This window comes from Ciona robusta, chromosome 11, assembly GCF_009617815.1.
Source record: "Ciona robusta chromosome 11, ASM961781v2".
In the NCBI taxonomy this organism is placed as follows: Eukaryota; Metazoa; Chordata; class Ascidiacea; order Phlebobranchia; family Cionidae; genus Ciona; species Ciona robusta.
The window spans coordinates 6,508,973-6,528,937 of NC_143245.1; the positions used below are offsets into that span (position 1 = coordinate 6,508,973).

The following is a 19,965-nucleotide window of genomic DNA, read 5'->3' on the forward strand; positions in this document are numbered from 1 at the left end:
TTTGTTATATTTGTACACCTCCAAAACTTTATCTAGTGAATGCATTATTGTGCTTAGCTTACTTTTATTAATTCGCACAAATGAGTAACTGGTAACCATTTCTCTTTTTTTATACCTTTTATAATATAGTCGCGAAACACGAATACATCATAATTTTTTTTATTAAGGTAGTTTAAAAAGACATTGAAGAAAATATCACCCTAATACGTAAACGGAAGAAGACAGCGCTGAACAGCGTTACATCTAGCGTAGAAAGATAGCAAAACACCCATTATATTTTAGAGTAAGGTTTGTTTATACAGTGAGACACAGTTTTGAACAGCACAACAACCGTGAATGCAAGATCAGCATTCATCATCAGTTAGACCACTCTTCAGGTTTGTCTTTAGGTCTGTTTCTTTATCGGAGTCTAAAAATGACAAATTTAATGGTGTGATTGTTCGTGGTAAATATAAAGCAATACGTTAGTTGTCATATAGCTTATATAGTAGAGTGATGGGGAAAACGGGACACCTTTAGCACATAATATGGAAAATATTCTTAATGCGATTTAAACAATTAGCAACGGGTTATGGGAATCGTGAAAACCTCGTTTAATATTTCTTTAAATGTTCAAATTAAACGAGAAAATAAAATGAAAACGTGTCCCATCTTCCGCCCACGCTACTATACAACAGCATGTGCTATAATAAAAAAATACGCAAATTAATACCTTCTTCGACAGGTATCTTTAAAGATCCAATTAAACTAAGACTGGATAACGTGAAGGTGATGTGCTTGAACAATACGAGAATACGTTCAAACTCTCCATATACCTTTTATTTGCGCCCATTTCCGCTCCACCTCAGACGCAAAGCAAGCAAAGAAAATCGAACCGAAGAAACCGAGCGCTCCGTTAATCCAGAACATAGTTTGCCACTGACCGATAGATGTCTAGAACATTATACGAAAACCTTTATTTTGCTTTACCTAAAAAAATAGTGAAAGTGTTACCTTATCTGTGATAACTAAACCAGCTGTGAGAGGCCCTAGAAAGCCAGTTATAGAAGCAATGGTGTTGGATATTCCAAAAACTACCCCGGCGTACATGGGTGCGATGTCTATTGGGCTTGAGTTGTGTCCAGCATCTATTTATAAAAGAATACGAATAAAAAAAAAGTTTTTTATTAGTAGCAACAATATTACATGTAAATCCTCTGAGAGACATTCCGACGACAAATAAAACTATGACAGTCGTACTATCAGTGCAGTAGCATGCGATGATCATAAATATATTCAGGAAGCTCTGTGCAATGATTGTGTTCACTTTGCGAGCTGCAGAAGTACTTATCCATTTCCGTTGCCGGGCAGCGTCTGTCATAAAACCTGCAAGGATGCTCACAACAACCTGGGCTATATATGGGGCTGTCATTACTGCTCCACTCTGCCAATTTAAAACAGCGTTAAAAGGAATATTGTTAAACTATTACATTGCCTATATATACCTGAAACACATTGAAATTAAATATCTTAGACATGAAAGTTGGCAGAATGGCATTGAAAGTGTAGCCACTCCAATTGTCGCAGAAATGGGCAACAAATATTGCCCACACACTCCGTGATTTCATTATTGCTCCCCAAGGCACGACTTGCGATTGCAGCATGTCCTGCAAATTCACCTGACGTTGTTCATTAGTGTTTTAAAAGTGACGCATATATAAATACGATTTATATAGAAATTATTACCTTAGGAGTAAAACCGATGCTCTTTTCTATGTAAGCAACCTCTGCTGCAGTTATACATCTGTTCGTGCGTGGTGAATCAGAGACAATTATTATCCAAACCACCGACCAACCAATTGCGACACCGCCTTTGTGAAAACACACTATTATGCTACCGAAAGTAAACTCTCAATTGAGACAAATTACGACATTTTTTAAGATGCCGTGTTTGAAAAACTGAACTTCTTTACAATTCTATTTGACCCGTTTAAAACGTACATAATATAAAATTAAAACACATACACAAACCTAGTATATAAAATACAGCTTCCCAGCCGAGGGTTCCGCAGATATAACCCGCAAAGAAATTAGCGAATCCTAGTCCAAACGGAAATCCTGACAAGGCAATGGAATTTAACAAACTACGCTCAAGAGGTGGCGCCCAAGAGCTCCAGCAACCCTGGAAAGCACAGACTGAAGCTCCCTGGAAGAAATGACATGTTAAGAGTTACTGCGCATTCGAGTCAAACATCGTTACCTGTAGCAAGCCCATAAGTACTCGGCAAGCTATAACGAGTGGAAAGCTAGTGTAAGCTGCAATAGGAGTTGCAATGCTTAGAAGGGCGGAGATAAAAATTGGTAACCCGAAAACTATGGGGAAACCGAACTTATTTCCAAGCCACCCGCCCAAAATGTTGGTGCAGACGTATCCGTAAAAGTAGGCGCCGAGAAATAGCCCTTCTTGGCTGCTGCTCCAATCAAAACCTTTAGATTTCTCTATGGTTAATTTTATCTGCAATGGTTGGAAATTAAACGCATTTGTGAATGAAACAAAAACAATAACATAATTCTCCTTAGGAAAAGAAGAAAACTGATACAGTAAATATGCACTTTTTATGTTTTCGAGATCGATAACAAGTAACGTACAACAGGCATCAATTTGCTACATACCGCATCTGTGACATTGGTCTCTGTATTGTTCCAGCGCACCATCGACAATACAGTGACGTTTATACAGTTTCGTAAACAACTGATTAGAAAGTAGCCCATGCAACCAAGGGAAGCCAGTACGTATCGTTGTCGGACATAAAACTTCTTTCGTGGAACCTTTTAGGGTTTAAACAATATTAAACTCAGCCTTTCTGATAGGACCAAATGTTTCAACTTACACCACGTGGAAAACTCACATTTTCACTCGACTTCAGTGGTTCATCGATATTCATTATAGCCCTGCTCACCAAACAGTGGTCTTGTGATATATACCCTGCAAATTTAATTGGGTCATTTATTCTAACCAGGTGGCAAGATTGTAAAGAAGCTTAGCGCGTACTTTTACCTACCTTTCTTATTCAATTGCACACATGCCATAGTAAACCTACAACTAGGACGCTAATTTTCCAAAAACTCTCAAAAATCAACAACATAATACTAATTCCCAATTAAGGCTATACATAACAAAACGTATAGTCACGCCGGGGAAACTTATGAATGTAAGGTAAGCTATGCTTAATTAATATGTACGTTCCCAGCAACTGAATTGCTTCACCCTTACAACAACACTGTAGACTGGGAGTTTGACAAAATGCTGCTAACATCATTTACTTCTAGCATTATTGCGCTTGAGTGAGCAACACGAAGTGCTTGTACTCACCACGTGCAATTGTTGGTAACAAGAGTTCATCAATGGCCTTTGAGCTTATAAGTTATAACGATCTCTTTTATGAGGGTTTCAAGAGACCCCTTACATGCAATATGATTGCACTTCTACACGAATTCAATCTATTTACTTTAAGTTTGACACGCGGCTTTGCATTTGATTAGGTGAGCCACATAAAACCAACAGCCAGTGACACAAACTATTTTGTTATGATTGCCAGCATGAATCGTTACTAGCTTAATTAAAGCTCAGGACACTATTGCTCACATACATACAGGTTTATTATAGATCTACCCTATACGGCTAACTCCCGTGTCTGTATTTACAACAACAAGGCTTTAATAACTAACCTACTTTCACCGTTCCACGGCTGCCTTTAAACCGAAAAAATAATCCGTATTTTAAGTATACTTGGGCATATAAACAACGTGTGAAAAAATGCCTAAATGGTAACGCGCATATCTGGTAAAGGCATATTGCTGTCCAGCGCATGACCTAATTTTAACGGGTCAATACCACAGAAATAAAAAAGAGTAGAACGCGCAACTGCCCCAAAAACGTGATATATTCTTTTTTCTATTCACGTGGCCGCCAACTCCGTCCCCATTTCGCTTGGTCTCCATTGTAAAAGATAGGCGCATAGTAGTTTTAAGAGGTTTTAGCTGTTTATTTCAAAAACTACACCAACTATTCAAGTTTATTAGGCTAGTTTAGTTATTTGGTAGGTTAACGCTTACAGTTTACCACTTGTTTGGGAAATTTAATTATTTAATAAATTTAATTAAAAACCTTCAAAAAACGGATTGTTAGAAATATATACATATTAGAAAATAGTTGTTTTACTTTATGACTTGAAATCAAGTCAAGACACGAAGAAAACTACATAAAACGCCCTCGACTCCATTGACTACAATGGTAAACGGGAACGACCCGCAAAAGAGAAAGAGTGTATCACCTCTCTCCTTTACCGACATTGGAGATGCGCGTTCTATTCTTTTTTATTTCTGTGGTCAATATACATATATAGTGGGGTGGGGAAAGATGGGACACCTTTAGCACAAAATATATAAATATTCTGGTCGTGTTTTAAACAATTAACAACGGGCTGTGAAAGTCGTGAGGACAAGGTTTTATAATTCCTTGAATGTTCTTTGTTTACTACCAAAATGTACGAGAAAATCGAATGAAAAGGTGTCCTATCTTCCCCCATCCTACCATACAAAATTGTGTAATTGTGTTTCTGTTCTGCATGGTTAAATAAAGAACAATTGGTGTGCTGCAGGTTCGAGTAATATGCTTGAAAACTTTATCTTTTTATATCTAAAACAAGGAAAGGGAATGGAAAAAACAATATTTCAACGGAAATCATCTGAAACTTAATGCTGGTCTCTAACTAGTATAGCCTGTTAAAACGTTTAAGTAATATTAAACTGAAATCTGATTAAACGTAACTATGTGTTGTTCTAAACAACAAATAGAAAAGTGCTGACTGTCAAGCAGTTCTTATTCAACGTGTCTTAGTCAAGTTATTTCCTGCAATGCACAAATAAAACCTATATGTTAACACCAAGAACCGCCTAACAGCTGTTAAGCGGCTCGTGTGCTGGATAAATCACGGACATTAGGGCGACGATAAAGTATTTATAGTAGTCACACACCTGTCATAAAGACCACCCAGGAAAAGGACAATAATTGTTGACCCGCGATTCGAATTGATATAACACATTGCACAAGCTAGCCATATACTACGCATGTTGGGGAATCCCCCAAGGCAAAAGAAACTTCTTTATACTTGGTTACACAGTAAACACAAATGTACACATACTGGTACACTTGACTAAGTCACATCACAAATAAGTCTTATTTAACATTGACATGCAATATTAATAGGTACAGTTTAAAATATTAGATCTAACTTAACCTGTGACCGTCTATGTTATTGTATTGCCAAGTTTGTTACTTGCATATGATATCATTTATTAATCACCTTAATATATTACAAAGCAAACAAATATACTTATAAATCTTAACAACTTTATTCTAAAACTTAAAAAGATTAAACAATACTACTCACTGCATGGTAGGTAGTAAGGTAGAAAAATTGATCGTAGCATCAAAGTTTCGATGTAAATAATAAATTTTAAATTTTTTTTTCTTCATTGTTTAAGTGATCTGGTAAAGGAATGGACCTGTGGAATATTATGGGTCTCTGGATTAGTAGTGTCAACCAGATATAAAGAGAATGATAATAATATTATTAGAAATCATAAATTGTTTTATATATTATAAAACTTACTTGGTTCATTAATAAAGTATGAATGCTTGAATAAAACAATCATCTTCAAACAAACAAGTATTTCCCAACTGTGTTTGCACATCTAAGGTTCCCAAATGTTACTGTTAGGTCTTGATATTTATCAAATACCTGTCAAGACATTTTAAATAAAAGTTAAAATAAAATTTCACAATGGCAGAGATTAAGTAGAATGTCTTTTAGTTACATGTTATTGAAAATTATTTAGGAAACTAAACTTAAGGAAATTTTGCCAATCATTTAAACTAAGTAATATTATTATGTAGGTATTACATTAAATATAAACAGTTTTAAAAATATACGTTTGTTCCAAACAAAGAGCAAAATAATATTTTAAGCAAAATAAAATTTTGCTCTGCACTTGTGTTATAGATTGAGTAAACAGTAATAATCGTAAATCAATATGACTTGTTACACATTAAGTCATGAGTTGTACATGATTATTATTTCAGACGTTGAAAAATATTTCATGAAGTCTAATCCGGTGGACGAGCTATTGCTAAAATGTACTAAAATGATTGGCATTTTTAGAAATATTTACAACTGTTAGAAATTAGTTAGAAAACAATAGGCTAAACATGACTGATTATGTGCATTTAACTTCAAATAAACATTTCGAATTTGTAATGGCAATGTTAGGCAGGTAAATTAACTACATTATAAAGATAATAATTCAGTACATGTTATGTGAACTGTTTACAGTTTTGTAAAATGTAAATAATATTTGTAGGTAATTTTATTTCAAATTATGAGTATTGTAGTGTAGAATGGTTAAGTTTATGACAATTGAGTTCTAGTGTTTTACACTCTTTATTTTAGACAAAGGCTTAATCAGCGGTACTGTGATGTTACACTGGTAGTTGAAGATCAAAGTTTCCCAGCACATCAAGCTATTCTTGCAGCAAGCAGCAAATACTTGACACAATGTTTTATAGTCAGGTTTAAAACATTGTTTGAATTTTATAATAAGCAAATATAATTTTAAACCTGTAACTTAGCGGAGTATTATATATAAATAAATACATTGATACACTGCTTGCTTCTTTAGCAGTTCTTTATGTAGATAAGATTTGTTTTCAGATGAGAGAGCAGTTTAAAAATAAAATTCAAATAAAAGAAGTGACAAAAGCTGCAATATAAAAATATTCTTATAGATCTTCTGGAACTAATCATCAAATATCTTCATGGTGCAATCACACCCAAAAGTTGTTTGCACTATCGTCAAATTGGAAAGTTGTATTCTCTTCATGATCTGGTTGCAAAATGTGACGAATGTATTCAAGAGAATTTTGATGAAGTTTCAGTTCAAAAGAAGTTTCTGGAAATTGAAGTTGATGCAATGGGAAAATTTATGGCTTCAGATGAACTGATGGTCAGTAGTTGAATTTCCCAGTAAAATATTCTATTGGGTTTTTGTAAAATATTTGGCAACAGGTAAAATCAGAGGAAGGTGTTTACAAGATTTTGGTTGCTTGGATAAAACATGATCTTCAATGCAGAAAAAAATATTTTCCAAACTTGTTCAATCACTTGAGATTACAATATGTATGTCTTGATTATTTGTCAAAAACCATCAGAAAAGAGGTATTTTTATATTTAAAATAATATACTCATATGTTTTTTACTTCTCTTTTGAACAAGGAACTTGTGCGTGAATTCCATGACTGTAGAGATTTAGTTGAAGATGCATTCTATTTTCATGTTAATCCAACATTGTTCGAGAAACAAAAGCCTAGAAAGCTTTGCTTGCCATATGGAGGTAAATCAAGTTAACAAATTTATAATTGTATTTTAAATACAGAGCTCTTAAGTCTTATTAGTATTTAAATTTCAATTGTTTTATAGTCCTTACATTTGTGCCAAAGAAGGAGCAAAATATTGCACAATTTAATATCCAAGAAAACAAATGGTCATCACTTGTGGTAAGAGTACAAATGTGAAAGTCAAGTCATCAGAAATATAAACAACTTTTCAGGCAACTGGCAGTCATACAATTTTGCATTTAATTGTACTTGATGGAATGGTTTACTGCTTTGGCAAAGTAGTTGGTCCTGGCGGTCACACCAATATTTCACTACGATTTAATGGGAAAGAATGGGAACACCTTGCTCCAATGATATGTAATTCCATCGAAAATGCTCCTATTGCTTGTATACAAGGTAAATGAAAACTTGATTAGTAGACCCATATCCTGGGAGGTTATATAATGAATCTAAATACAGGTGAAATATTCTTATTTGGTGGAGTACCTCTCACACTAAATTTTGGTGGTAACTGTCCGAAGGACATATTAAAGTACAACCCTACAAGCAATACTTGGACAAACGTTGGAAAGGTGGATTATATGAGGCCCAAAGCAACGATTATATGAGGCCCAATGACCGGGCAGAGTCCAGTCTGAAGTCACATTGGAAACGTAGTTGATGTACATAAGCAGCCTTGGTGTTTGGGTAATAGGCCAAATCTGGCCTAAATCCAATGATTCTTGACAAGGTCCTCATCCAAATAGAATATAAATAGAACGATTTATAACCCAACATTTTGCAGATAATTAGTATGCTGTAACCTATTTCTTGTGTACTTGAGTTTGTTTCAAAAACATACCCTTTTTAGAATGTGCATATCATTGTGGGGGAAATGTGATTACTACCACCATGGTTTCCAAAGGTAGGTGTCTAAAAGTTTGTCTTGTGTTGGATGAACAAAAAAATGGTCACATTTTGATTAAAAATAGTTGTCAGTAACAGTGGCAAACTGGCAATGCAATTGTGATTTGGTAAAAATAAATAAATACGTATTGTTGTAAGCTTTTTCTAAGAGTAACTTTATTTTCCAAGGAATGCTAAAAGTTAGAAGTCAAATATCAGGTATGCTTGTTTTTTGAATATCAATACTTTTCAATAAACTTGTTTGTTTCGTTTTAGTTTGTTGTTCGAAGGTTGACATTTACAATACAGTCAACAAAACATGGACATCAGGAAATAGAATGATAGAAGCAAGAGCTTCGTGTGCTGCTGTTTTTGTTGATGGAAAAATATTTGCTTTTGGTATTTTGATGTTGGCATCATTTATAGTTAATGGTACTTTAGGTTTAACTTCATTACTTTTTGTTACTTGACATTTAGGTCACGACCCAAATACTTTTACTGCAAAATACTTGTTTAAACAATACGTTTGTGTATAGTATTTAAATCAAAATGATCACAAATATAGGCGGTTTTGGGGAAAACAAAGCTCCATTATTAAGCGCTGAATTTATGAACATTGCTGATGGAGTTTGGACAATGTTAAAGACAAACATTCCTTATCAACTTGGAGAAGCTACTGCATGTTGTGTGGGTGACTACATTGCAATGTATGGAAGGTAATGTGTTACCAGACATAAACAACTTTGTTTTGTAAGCTCTAGTTAAAAACTGGGTCTCAAAAAATTCTTTTGAACAGGTTTTGGTTCTAATAACTACATAAATAAAAATTTGATCACTAAATCATATCATTATTAGTTCTACCCCTGGTCATGTTGCATTGTACAAAATAAGGAATGGACAGTGGAAAACCTTTAAGGAGGAGGGTCAGAATTTATTTACTGGGAAAGGATGCTTGATGGCAACATAAACAAACAAACAAACAAACTGCATATAATCTGTGTCAACTGTTGTTAAACTACATTAACATTGTCAATGATGCTTAATTAAAAGCCCTTCTGTGATCCTAATTTCCACCTTTTAAATCTATGTGTGACTCTAAACTTACGGAAGCTTTTTTACATCAAGTCTCTATTTTAATTTTGCAATAGTTGGCTGAGAAACAAAGACTTGTGTATTTTGAAAAAGATGGTCAACTTCTAATTATAACTCAGAATTACACAACCCTTACCTTTACCGTTTCTTTCCCTTTTCTCTCCAGCAATGTAGATAAAGCTTCACACTTTTACAGAATATATCACATGTTTAAAAATAAAACCATTCAAAAGTTGTATCTATCAATTCTTACTTTCTGGTAAAGCAACAGCGATAAACCTTAATAAGCTACAAGACACCAGGGTTAGTCAATTGAATCACATGTGGAAAATGTATAAATAATTTATTTTATTTCTAATAGATTCGTCACATATACAGGAAAAAACTGCACAAATAAAATTTTGAAAGTGAAAAGTAGTCACAGTTAAGTCCCTATTTTTAAAAATGTTCTGTAGAATATATAAAATTTAACAATACTTGTTTAGCTGTACCAACATATTTCTGGATAGTTATAGCTTTCCATTTCTAACTCTCTTTTCAGAAAGGTAGTAATTTTATAGAAGCAATCCACACATGGTTGCAAGAATAACATTAAAACAGATTACTATGTAGTTGCAATTTCACACAAAGCAATTAGATTGTGTTTGGCTGATTGTAGAAAGTTTAACGACACAAAAAGTCAAATGAATGCAAAGTATAATATGACAACACAGTTAAAAAAAAAAATATAAGATCGGAAAAAATAACGATAGTGAGACACGATCACATAATAAAAAAGATAGATCAAGACATTATTTGAATTTATTTCCATAAACACCAACTCATGCTTGTTGTTCTGAAACCTATGGTGCTCCGCATCAAACTGCAAAAAAATTAATTCTATTTAGAAAATTGCTTAGATGAAATAATATATAACTACATTTGTATAAATGCAGTATATATTCATAATTAAAATATATAGTATATACTTAAATTAATTGGTTGTCATTTTATTAAACCACAAACATTCTAAACTAATGTTTTATTCAATTCGGATAAAACTTTTAAATTGGCCTATGAAAATAATTATGGAAGAAACTTAGATGTTTGATTTTCTACAATTCTACACATTGATTTTTTAGAACTTTATGACAAAAGTATAAAGAATGTCATATGTGTTGTTACTTTTCCTCAAATCTCCTTCATGTCATCGCAGTTAAATTATTTTGACTATAAAAAAATACCGATTTAATACATTTTCTAAGAAACAGAGATGTATATTCAGCTCCAGTTAATATTGGTTCTATGTTTATGACAACAGTACAAAGAACAGTCATAAATGTCCTTTTTATCTGACAAACTGGTCAATAATTTTGACTTTAAAAATATCGATATAATACATTTCTAAGAAACTGAGATGTCTCATATTGGATCTTTTATGTTTATGACAGCAGTACAAAGAATATAAATATTATTACAAATAATATAAAATTTATACATGACAGTAGCACAGTCATAATATAAATATTATAATTCGCGACAAATCCTTTTCCTCTAACAGACAATTAAATAATTTTGACTATACAAACAACATTAAAATAGGCTATCCTGAAACACCTTGCTACTACATAAAGCTGTTTGGTTTAATAGTTTCGCAACCTTAAAACAAACATGTTCCCATTGTAAAAGTGAAAAGTAAATAGACCTTTTTCAAGACAAGATTTGACCTGTTTTAAATGCTGGGTCATGTGAAAGACTTATTAATATGATAAATTATTGTGTTGTGAAATGGTAAGACGGCTTGGTAAGATGAAAGTTCGAACATATCTTTCACTAATTTTGTTCATGTGTATAAATCTAAGTCAAAGCAGTATTCCTAAATCAGGTGAGTATTTGACTAAAATAAATACGTCCGGGTCTAGAGAAAATAGGCAAACTGGGCCTAAATCAAGGTTTCTATACTGTACCAAATCGTAAGACCTCACCCATATTAAATAGTATATTAATGTGTAGTAACTAGTATATATAGGTCTTTATGGGGAAAGTCCTACAGTGAGGCACAAAACAGAAGCTAAAATTGAGGCATACATTTTATCTATTATTGTGTACAGTAATAAATATTAAGTTGTTGGTGATTCAGCAGGCAATTCGAAAATAGTTGGAGGAGCTATTTCTAAGCTGGGAAAGTGGCCATGGCAAGGGTTATTGGTGTATACACCAACCAATCAATTCTTTTGTGGTTGTTCTCTTATTTCTGAACGATACGTGTTAACTGCTGCTCACTGCACTGCTGGGTAAATAAAAATTGTATTGGCTTCTATGTAGTAGATTAGACACTAAACATGATTAAATAATGGCAAACTTGTGGGGTGTCTGTCCAGTCGGTTATACAAATGAATTATGTATAATAACCAAGAAAAGTGCGTTATACATATTTCCTATTGCTAACCAAATCACAAGTAAAATATATATATTTATATATATATCTAAATATAAAAACTGATGTGTATATTTACCAGGTTAACCCAATTCTATGTAATATTTGGGGTGTTTGACCAGAAAAACTTGGATGCTGGATCGCAATCTTATTCACTTCTGTGGAAAATCGAACACTCAGGTGTTTCCTTTTTTCTGTATTTAATGAGTGGGTTAAATACAATTGGTACACATTGGTCTCAAAAACCACAGCTTGTTTTAGCTGCAGTTGTTATATGTAATCAGTCAAAGCCATCATTTTAACTCTTACTCAATTTTAATTTACAAATTTTTAAAGGCTATGTACCGAAAACCTTTGAAAACGACATTGCGTTGTTGAAGACTCGAAAGCCAATTTTCTACACAGTCACTATTAAAGCAATTGCACTTCCAAGCCAAGGCATCAACGTTCCCACTGGGACTGTATGCTGGATTACTGGATGGGGCAAAACTTCAGGTAAACACTAGTCTAGTAGTTTGACGGATAAAATTTATACAAAGAATATCATCATACAAATGACTATAGTGTGGTGGTTGTGCGTTTTTAATGTAAGTACAACTTGTACAAGTACCCAACAGCAATGACAAGAAAAATAATACAGTAGGTCTGAACGTTTCCACAGTTAATGACAAACAAACACTCTACTGGTAAATTAAAACTTACCTATTTTGTTTACATTGTTTAGAAAGTGCAACCTCGTCACCGTCAGTATTACACGAAGCGCAAGTTCCTGTTATCAGTCAATCACAATGCAGAAGTTGGTATTCACCAAGTACAATATACGACGTTCAATTCTGCGCAGGGTGAGCCTTTTGCACATTTTTGGGAAAACTAGCTTGTGAAAACCGTTGATTTTTCTTACTTTTAAGTTCTTTTCAAATCGACAAATTTGTTAATTTTGTAATCAAACGCATGAACTGCTAATTGTGTCGCTAAAAGCAGAGCGCCAAAAATACGCTCTTCCCACAACCGCGCGCGTGCCACACATCAACAAAACCGATTAGGCATCAAAATCTGACGACACGCATAGGCGACGGCTGCTACAAAACAACCAGCCCCTCTAACGGTAACGTTACAATATTAAAATTTTTACAGATACGAGATGGGTTCAGTCGATACCTGTCAAGGAGATAGTGGTGGACCACTAGTATGTGTTACTTCTTCGTCTACCTATGTCTTACAAGGGATAACTAGCTTCGGTAACGGCTGCGCCAGACCAGAGAAACCAGGAGTGTATACGAGAGTTTCGGAATTTGTAGATTGGATTTTTGCAAATACTGATATTGTTGGTAAGTTACTTTTTGCCAAAGCTTTTCTGCGAGATCTATTTTTACACGAAGTTTTCACATGTTGTGTTTAGGGGCAACAGAGCCAACAGTGACAACAAATGCAACGGAGGGCACGTCTTCGAGCACGACAAGTTCGAGCAACCCGAAATTAGCAATGAATATTGGTGTACTTTGTCTTTGGTTATCCATATTTTATATTCTGTGTCCTTATATTTTCATTTAATAATTTATTTTATGAGAAATACTGTGGAGAAGTAGGTTAGTTATAATCTAATGTAGTCCAATCAGAGCACGACTCTTCAGTTCAATCAGTGTTTTACTTGTATTTCCCGTGATTTACAAAACGTTATGAATGAATGAATGAATGAATGAATGTAACTTACTTTATCCTCGCGTGGCCGGAAAACGACAGTCGTTATAACACGGGTGTGCACCTCGCGCCAGCTTACGAGTTACCAAGTATGTTACTTTGTGAGTGATTATTTTTTTTTTTGGATTTTTTTCATTTTTATGTATGGCTGATAATTCGGACAACCCATTAGTGACCACTGGGTTGGAGCAATTGCCGTTAAGTGTCTTGCTCAAGGACACATACGCCCACAATGGTAGCAGCGACGAGCCTTGAACCTATTACCTCTGGGTTAGAGGCAGGCGCGCTAACCACTACGTCACGGCGCCGGACCATATGCTGACATGCTGTAAGCATGCATATTAAACTTTATAAATGTGTTCAGATTTAGCTGAGAGCATACTTTAAACGAGTGGGCTCAATATAACTCACATACCATCGTCTCAGAACAGCTTGTAATATATTGTAAAAGGTTTCTATGTTAGTGCCGAACAGCTGGATTTAATGCTGTTTCTTGTAGTTAGTTACATACATAAACAAATTTCTCAGAACAAAAATCTTGTGTTTGCACTTAAATTAGCTGTAAAAGCAAGAATACTGTCTCTCAATTAGAGAAAAAGAAGGTTGGTACTAAAAGAACCGTGTAATACATTATAATGGACCCCCATGCAATGTCAAAATTGGCGAATTCTGCAATAAAGCCACCGGTATTTCCTGGCACTTCAACATGGAAAACACATCATGACAGAGATGCAGAAGAAACTGATCAGTCGCGTATGTTAATGCAGGTTTGTACACATGGCGTAACAAACAATCAGTTTTAAAATACTGTATGGTTTAAAATAAGTTTAAAAGACAAACATCCGGTTCGGTTGCAAGCTACCAACATTTTTACATTTGCAGTAAATTAAGTGATACATGAATGCATTAATTTTGCACACAGCCGGTCGAATTAAAATAAGAAATCAAAAGATGTTGCACTGTGCTATGTAGGAATTTAAAATATATTTTTTAGCTTTTTTGAAACAAATTTAAACCCTATAGGAGTATTATATTTAAATTCCAAAAACACAACAGAGCAAACGCCATGATACATCTTCCACCCAACCATATGAACCATCCAACTTCAGAAAGATGACAACAGTAGAAAAAGATGGGTTGAAAGCATTTGATGTCAACCGTCATACATTAACAGCTGACTTCTACAAGCGTCTTGAAGATTTGAAAGTAGAACATGGGAAAACAATGGAGCTATTAAGCCAACTCTATACAAGTGAAAGGTTCTTATGGCTTATAATGTCATTTTTAATCAGTGGTTTAGTTCAGTTATAATATCATGACTAACTTTTAACATCACCCACAAAGTTACATATGTGGTGAACATGCATGAGGTGTATGAAACAGAAAACCAAGGTTATAATGATTGTTGTTGCCCCACCACCAAGAATAAATAAGTTGCATTCATTTTTTCATTCAAACTTGTTAAATTATGTTATCCATAGCATTCTAACTGTTTTTAATATTTGCATCTTCTATGCAGTTCTAGATGCCATTCAAAGTTAGGAGTACCAGCCGCAACTAAAGAAAGAATTTTGGAAAATGAAAAACTCAAACATAAATACAACTTAGACCGAAAAAATAACTCTATGATACACGAAAACAGTGGCCAAGAAAATGGTCTTCTTATTCCTGGGTATAAAGCAAAAGAAGTAAGATTTCGACAGGAGATGAGAGAAAAAGAAGACCGGGAAAAATCAAACTCTGATTTATCCAGTAGTGAAGAAAATGAAGGGAATCATATGAATGATCACGCAGATGATGTTGTTCACTCCATGTGGGAGCAATTCTCTCTTCATGATTACATGAGGAAGAACCGTGATAATCTGAGACCAGCGAAGAGCAAAGAGAAAGCGAGGCCCAAAAGCGCCCCTGCTAAGAAAACAGAATGGTCACCCGTTATAACGATACCCAAGCCGTTTAATATGACAATAAGGGAAGAACAAAAGAAAGAAAAGGGTCATACACGGTAAGTGTGGATGCAATTATTGAAAACAGAATTATTTCCAATATAACTAAACTAATTGTTGTGCTAACATAAATAGTGAAAATGATAACTAAGATCAAACAAATTAAACCCAAGAGTTGGTTGGCAGTGACTACAATAAAGACAATTGATAATGTAAGTTTTTAAAAAATTGTTTTTAAATTTTCTTTTTTTTTATCAAATTGTAGCTCTTCAATGGAGGTGTCTCTTCGCGAAAGAGAAAAAGAGGAAAACATTGAAAGAGAGATGTCCATGAGGGTCAGAGCACGAGAGCCTCCAGCTCATATTTATCTCCCATTATACGACGAGATTGTGGAGAGACAGGAGCAGCGTCAAAGATTTAATAAAGAAAACTCAATAGCCACGCTTATGGCTCTGCAGAAACCATTTACATTTGCTGAAAGAGATGAGAAAAAGTTACAGAAAAAGGTAAGAATGGTTGTTTAAAGTTGTCATCTATGTCATTCCATTGGTACTGTCTTTGCAAGGTTTAAATGTGTTTGTGGAATAACTGTTAATTACGCCAAGAACATATAATTATGTGCTGTTTCTATAGCAATAGGTATAATTCATATTAAAGTTGGTGTGGTTTGAAAAACCAAAAAAGAAGCGTCATAATAAATGTTTATAGGACTGTTTACATGGCACACTTCTTAATTAAAATATTATAAATTAGTAAATGTTTTAAGAAACAGAATATAGGAAACCTTGGTTGGTGGATGCACTGAAACATTGGAGTCAATTGAAACAATTAAAGTATTTGCTTTTAGAAACAAGAGCAATTTGAAGCAGAAAAGAAAAAGCTTCGAAAAATAAAGAAGTTGGCTATGTTTGAAGCAAGTGGCGTTCCATACAGTGTACATGATGTTTCCGTGTCCGAGAGATTAAAAGAAGAAGAACTGTATAGGAAGATTAAGATAAAAATGAGGTACCTACATTTAGTGCTATGTTTAATAAGTTGTACAGAAAACTAACTTTTGTTTGCACTGACCGAGTTAGTCAAACATGTTGCCCATTTATGAATTAGTACATAGGTGTCAAACCCAGCAGCTAATTGAACCTTTGTGTACATTATACTGTTCTGTATGGCTATGGTATTAAGGTCCTATGGTGAGGCACAGTATTTAGGCTACAGGTTCCTGGCCCATATTTTTGTCCAACAACATTGCACAGTGGTACTGGGTGTAAAACAAAACAACCATGTTATAATGACTGTTGTTGCCCCGCCACATGAGGGTGGACTAGCTACATTCATTTAATTTAAACAACTAACTTGAGGCCAACCCACACCCTAGGTCGGAAGACACATACAGGAAATCAGCCTTACCACCTCGAATGCAAGCCCACGAGATGATGGCGCTCCAGAGGAGAAGTAAATGGCAAGAAGACGTAGATCAACAGACTGCTTGCTCTTTCCAACCGAAAACTCACGAAATGCCGGACTTTGACGCTCTTCATAAGCGAGAAGAAATAGAAGCATTTAACCGCAAGATGGAGGTAGAGACAACCTCGGTAAAACCATTCAATCTCCGCACCGATGTGAGGTCGAAAAAGAAGGATGAAGAATTTGACCCACAGAAAAGCTTGACGGAACCTAAATGGTCAACACCGAGGTTCAAAGCAACCAAACCACTCGTACAATCTGGTAAGAAGGTTTGGTTTCATAAATAAATGACCAAAACAGTGAACACGTACTTAACATCCTGTTACCATTGCTACCAAGCATAATGTAAAATGTATATAATCTTTTAACAGCTCATGTAAGATGAAAACGGTAGTAAATTTCTGACATAACGCCTGCCATCCGGCAAGGCTTCATCAGGGAAGGATGTGTTCCTAACATTTTGAAACAATTTTTTTAGATACTATTCCTGCTCGTATGACTGACTCTACCAGACGAAGACTTGAATTAATGAAACAATCGTTGCAGCAAGCTGAAAGGGATTTAGAGGTATTACTAAAGTATTAGTTATTTTATTGATTATTTTACTACTCCATATGTGTCTATAACATATTGTGCCAGCAATATTTGCAACACTGTTTACCCATTTTCCGCACTGCTATAAAAGTGTGTTGTTATTTGTTAAAAACAGCATTAGGAAATATGAGATGCTACGCTCCAATGGTGGGCTATCTATCTTACTTTACCTACTATAGATAAATGATCTACCAGGAATTAATTAAACCAACATTTTAATGACCTATTTAGTTTACCTTCAACAAAAACAAAAAAATGGATTTTGTTTTTATTTTAGGAAACAAAAGAATTGGAGAGACAGAGAGTTCAACGAAGAAAAGAAATGTCACGGAAAGTTCATATGAAGACAGCAGCTGTAGATAACTCTGTATCATTATCTGCCTCACAAGATGAGAAACTCAAGCAATATAAGTAAGTAGAGACCTCTAAATTAAGTTTAATATAAAATAATTGAAAATACATTGAAATTGTATTTGACCTGCTGCAGTGCTGCTATTTATAAAGATGGGTAACTGAAATTGTTTTAATCTAGTAGTTACTATATTTTGTTTGAAATACAATTTAAAAAAAAAATTATTTTAGTACAAATAAAGTCTCAATTAAAGTTAGCTATAGCACTTCTTGATAGTCTGGGGATATACTGGGTTAATGGGTCATTCATTGGACTTCACTTATATAAAATAGAGTGAGACATACTGACATGTACAGCATAGAAAACCCCACGTAAAAAAGTAACAAATGCCTAGGTACCCATTAAACTTATTTAAAAACTTTCTAAAGCTATTCAAATTAATTCTACAGAAGACAAGCGCGAAAACGTGACATAGAATACAATCAGTTTTTGGAAGATGTCAAAAACCGTGTGAATGAACGACCTCTACTATTTGAACAACACAACCAAGTGAAAATTTTTGATATATATTTTTAATTTATATAGCTAATTTAGCTAATTTTAAATACCAACTGGTTTTATTATTTTTGCCAGTACTGTTTTTAAATAGGTACATATGGTTAATTTTGTTACACTATATTGTATTTATAGTATAGTTAGCAGCAGCAGTTATATATCTGATCACAAAAAGGCTGTTTTTACTACATTTGAAAAACTCAAATATACTTTACTTACGTTTTTAATTGAAATTTTCCTTCAGAAAATGGCGAAGGCACAAGCAGAAAAACGATACCGTGAGATCCTTGAAACGTCGGGAATTAGCGACGATTTTGTGGATAGTAAAACTCGTAACAGCACCAGTTCAATGTCACCTCCCATGTCAGTACGTGAATTGAAGTTGACACAAGATAGTTACGACTCTGATAACTTTGAAGAAGATATTACAGAAGCAGACAACACTCTTGACAGGTGATTTTTTTAAAATCATAAAAATACCTGGAAAGTAGTAAGTTATGTTCGTATGTGGTAACCCGTAAGCGAGTATGAGGTGTATGAAACAAAACACCGTTGTTATAATGACTGTTGCTGCCCTGCCACGCGGGGATAAATAAATTAAATTTATTCATTTTGTCAATCACTTACAGACTTATAATATGCCATGCAGCAAAACTGTAATTTTAAACTAAAATATATTTTAACTAGTAAGGTTGATGATTAAAAATTTCACTTTTTTGTACTTAACATACCGGCAACCTTTTTTATCAGCTCAAAAGGCAAAACACTGGAGCAAGCTCATGATGTTGCATCAGATGTTAGCTGTGATGAGGCTGACAAGGTAGAAAGGGAAAAGAAAAAAGTTGATTTCGCTTAATTTTAATTATTTACCTTTTATACATTTATTTCACGACCGAAAATGGCAGATCAAATTTTCTCATTCCAATTTTTGATCAACACAGTATTGTGCATTAAATCTGCTGCTGAAACAAAACTCTGTGAAGTATTAATGTTTATTTAGTTCTGTATATAATAATTATAATACTTCCACAAGCATTTTATGTTATATGTGCGAATGTGCCATGTTACCGTAATACATAATTTGCCAAATTTAGTGTTGACACAAAAAGATATGTTAACAGATTTTGTTCTTCTGTTTTATCTTTCGTATTTTTACACAGTGTGTTTTGTAGGAAATAAAATAGTGTTTCTGAAAAGAGATTGCAATTTGTAAAAAATAAAACAAGTTAATATACAGTAGGTTACTGCTGGCACAGTGAGTGCTCATATAGTAACCAGAAGATATCAGGTTCATATCTCAATGCTGCACGAGTGTCAATAATTTTATTATGCTTGGAGTGGTTGCCATGTGATCAGACCATACCAGGTTCATAGCTCAATGCTGTTACTGCTGCAGACCAGTATCAATAAGCATATAGGTATTATTTTATTTTTTCCGTTTTTAGATTCCTTAATTTTCGCTATCGTTTTCGAAGGGATAAATAAAAAAGTTATGTTATGCTGTTTAACTGCAATTGGTCCAGAGCCACAT

The 19,965-nt window shown here is 34.2% G+C and overlaps 4 protein-coding genes across 11 annotated transcripts; 3 read left to right on the plus strand and 1 right to left on the minus strand.

The window, feature by feature from the left end:
* Window positions 1-143: 143 nt before the first annotated feature.
* LOC149728828 (sialin-like) lies at window positions 144-9,671 on the minus strand. 8 transcript variants are annotated; one of them, XR_016386026.1, is made up of 13 exons: window positions 9,549-9,671; window positions 5,655-5,783; window positions 5,433-5,547; window positions 2,871-2,965; window positions 2,653-2,808; window positions 2,240-2,494; window positions 2,011-2,185; window positions 1,726-1,850; window positions 1,485-1,658; window positions 1,186-1,423; window positions 994-1,127; window positions 713-933; window positions 144-409 (listed from the first exon to the last, which is right to left on the minus strand). XR_016386026.1 is itself a non-coding variant. In XM_089888338.1 (13 exons), the coding sequence occupies exons 3-13, from the start codon at window positions 5,470-5,472 to the stop codon at window positions 345-347; spliced, it is 1,557 nt and encodes a 518-aa protein (XP_089744464.1). In that variant the 5' UTR covers window positions 5,473-5,547; window positions 5,655-5,783; window positions 9,549-9,671; the 3' UTR covers window positions 144-344. The 8 variants fall into 8 exon arrangements, 7 of the variants coding, with proteins under 7 accessions (XP_089744464.1, XP_089744462.1, XP_089744461.1 ...); XM_089888338.1 differs by having other exon boundaries at window positions 816-933; window positions 2,889-2,965; XM_089888336.1 differs by having other exon boundaries at window positions 816-933; window positions 1,485-1,646.
* On the plus strand, window positions 5,780-9,648 carry LOC149728829 (kelch-like protein 2). The gene is made up of 13 exons (XM_089888393.1): window positions 5,780-6,315; window positions 6,492-6,611; window positions 6,721-6,731; window positions 6,827-7,044; window positions 7,107-7,256; window positions 7,314-7,431; window positions 7,518-7,594; window positions 7,648-7,831; window positions 8,286-8,339; window positions 8,510-8,539; window positions 8,597-8,752; window positions 8,886-9,036; window positions 9,176-9,648. The coding sequence occupies exons 1-13, from the start codon at window positions 6,251-6,253 to the stop codon at window positions 9,285-9,287; spliced, it is 1,446 nt and encodes a 481-aa protein (XP_089744519.1). The 5' UTR covers window positions 5,780-6,250; the 3' UTR covers window positions 9,288-9,648.
* Window positions 9,672-11,139: 1,468 nt separating the features above from the next.
* LOC149728830 (trypsin-1-like) lies at window positions 11,140-13,394 on the plus strand. Its single transcript, XM_089888352.1, has 7 exons — window positions 11,140-11,276; window positions 11,532-11,685; window positions 11,911-12,008; window positions 12,165-12,323; window positions 12,553-12,670; window positions 12,963-13,156; window positions 13,228-13,394. The coding sequence occupies exons 1-7, from the start codon at window positions 11,180-11,182 to the stop codon at window positions 13,377-13,379; spliced, it is 972 nt and encodes a 323-aa protein (XP_089744478.1). The 5' UTR covers window positions 11,140-11,179; the 3' UTR covers window positions 13,380-13,394.
* A 615-nt stretch (window positions 13,395-14,009) lies between these two features.
* LOC149728831 (protein FAM161B-like) lies at window positions 14,010-19,630 on the plus strand. Its single transcript, XM_089888331.1, has 11 exons — window positions 14,010-14,293; window positions 14,583-14,785; window positions 15,046-15,531; window positions 15,738-15,978; window positions 16,320-16,477; window positions 16,845-17,194; window positions 17,412-17,500; window positions 17,805-17,938; window positions 18,329-18,428; window positions 18,679-18,887; window positions 19,185-19,630. Exons 1-11 carry the CDS (start codon window positions 14,162-14,164, stop codon window positions 19,288-19,290), a joined length of 2,208 nt encoding a protein of 735 aa, XP_089744457.1. The 5' UTR covers window positions 14,010-14,161; the 3' UTR covers window positions 19,291-19,630.
* The last annotated feature ends 335 nt before the right edge of the window (window positions 19,631-19,965 follow it).

Coding starts and splice junctions, on each gene's coding strand:
- LOC149728831 (XM_089888331.1), top strand. CDS start 14,162: ATGGACCCCCATGCAATGTCAAAATTGGCGAATTCTGCAATAAAGCCA. Junction 14,294..14,582: donor AGTCGCGTATGTTAATGCAG/GTTTGTACACAT, acceptor AAAACACAACAG/AGCAAACGCCATGATACATC. Junction 15,979..16,319: donor AGAAAAAGTTACAGAAAAAG/GTAAGAATGGTT, acceptor ATTTGCTTTTAG/AAACAAGAGCAATTTGAAGC.
- LOC149728828 (XM_089888335.1), bottom strand. CDS start 5,472: ATGCTACGATCAATTTTTCTACCTTACTACCTACCATGCA. Junction 2,966..5,432: donor ACCTTACTACCTACCATGCA/GTGAGTAGTATT, acceptor TTAAATTTGCAG/GGTATATATCACAAGACCAC. Junction 1,851..2,010: donor AGCTGTATTTTATATACTAG/GTTTGTGTATGT, acceptor GTTTTCACAAAG/GCGGTGTCGCAATTGGTTGG.
- LOC149728830 (XM_089888352.1), top strand. CDS start 11,180: ATGGTAAGACGGCTTGGTAAGATGAAAGTTCGAACATATCTTTCACTA. Junction 12,009..12,164: donor GTGGAAAATCGAACACTCAG/GTGTTTCCTTTT, acceptor AAATTTTTAAAG/GCTATGTACCGAAAACCTTT. Junction 12,671..12,962: donor GACGTTCAATTCTGCGCAGG/GTGAGCCTTTTG, acceptor AAATTTTTACAG/ATACGAGATGGGTTCAGTCG.
- LOC149728829 (XM_089888393.1), top strand. CDS start 6,251: ATGACTGATTATGTGCATTTAACTTCAAATAAACATTTCGAATTTGTA. Junction 7,257..7,313: donor CAAAAACCATCAGAAAAGAG/GTATTTTTATAT, acceptor CTTTTGAACAAG/GAACTTGTGCGTGAATTCCA. Junction 9,037..9,175: donor TACATTGCAATGTATGGAAG/GTAATGTGTTAC, acceptor TATCATTATTAG/TTCTACCCCTGGTCATGTTG.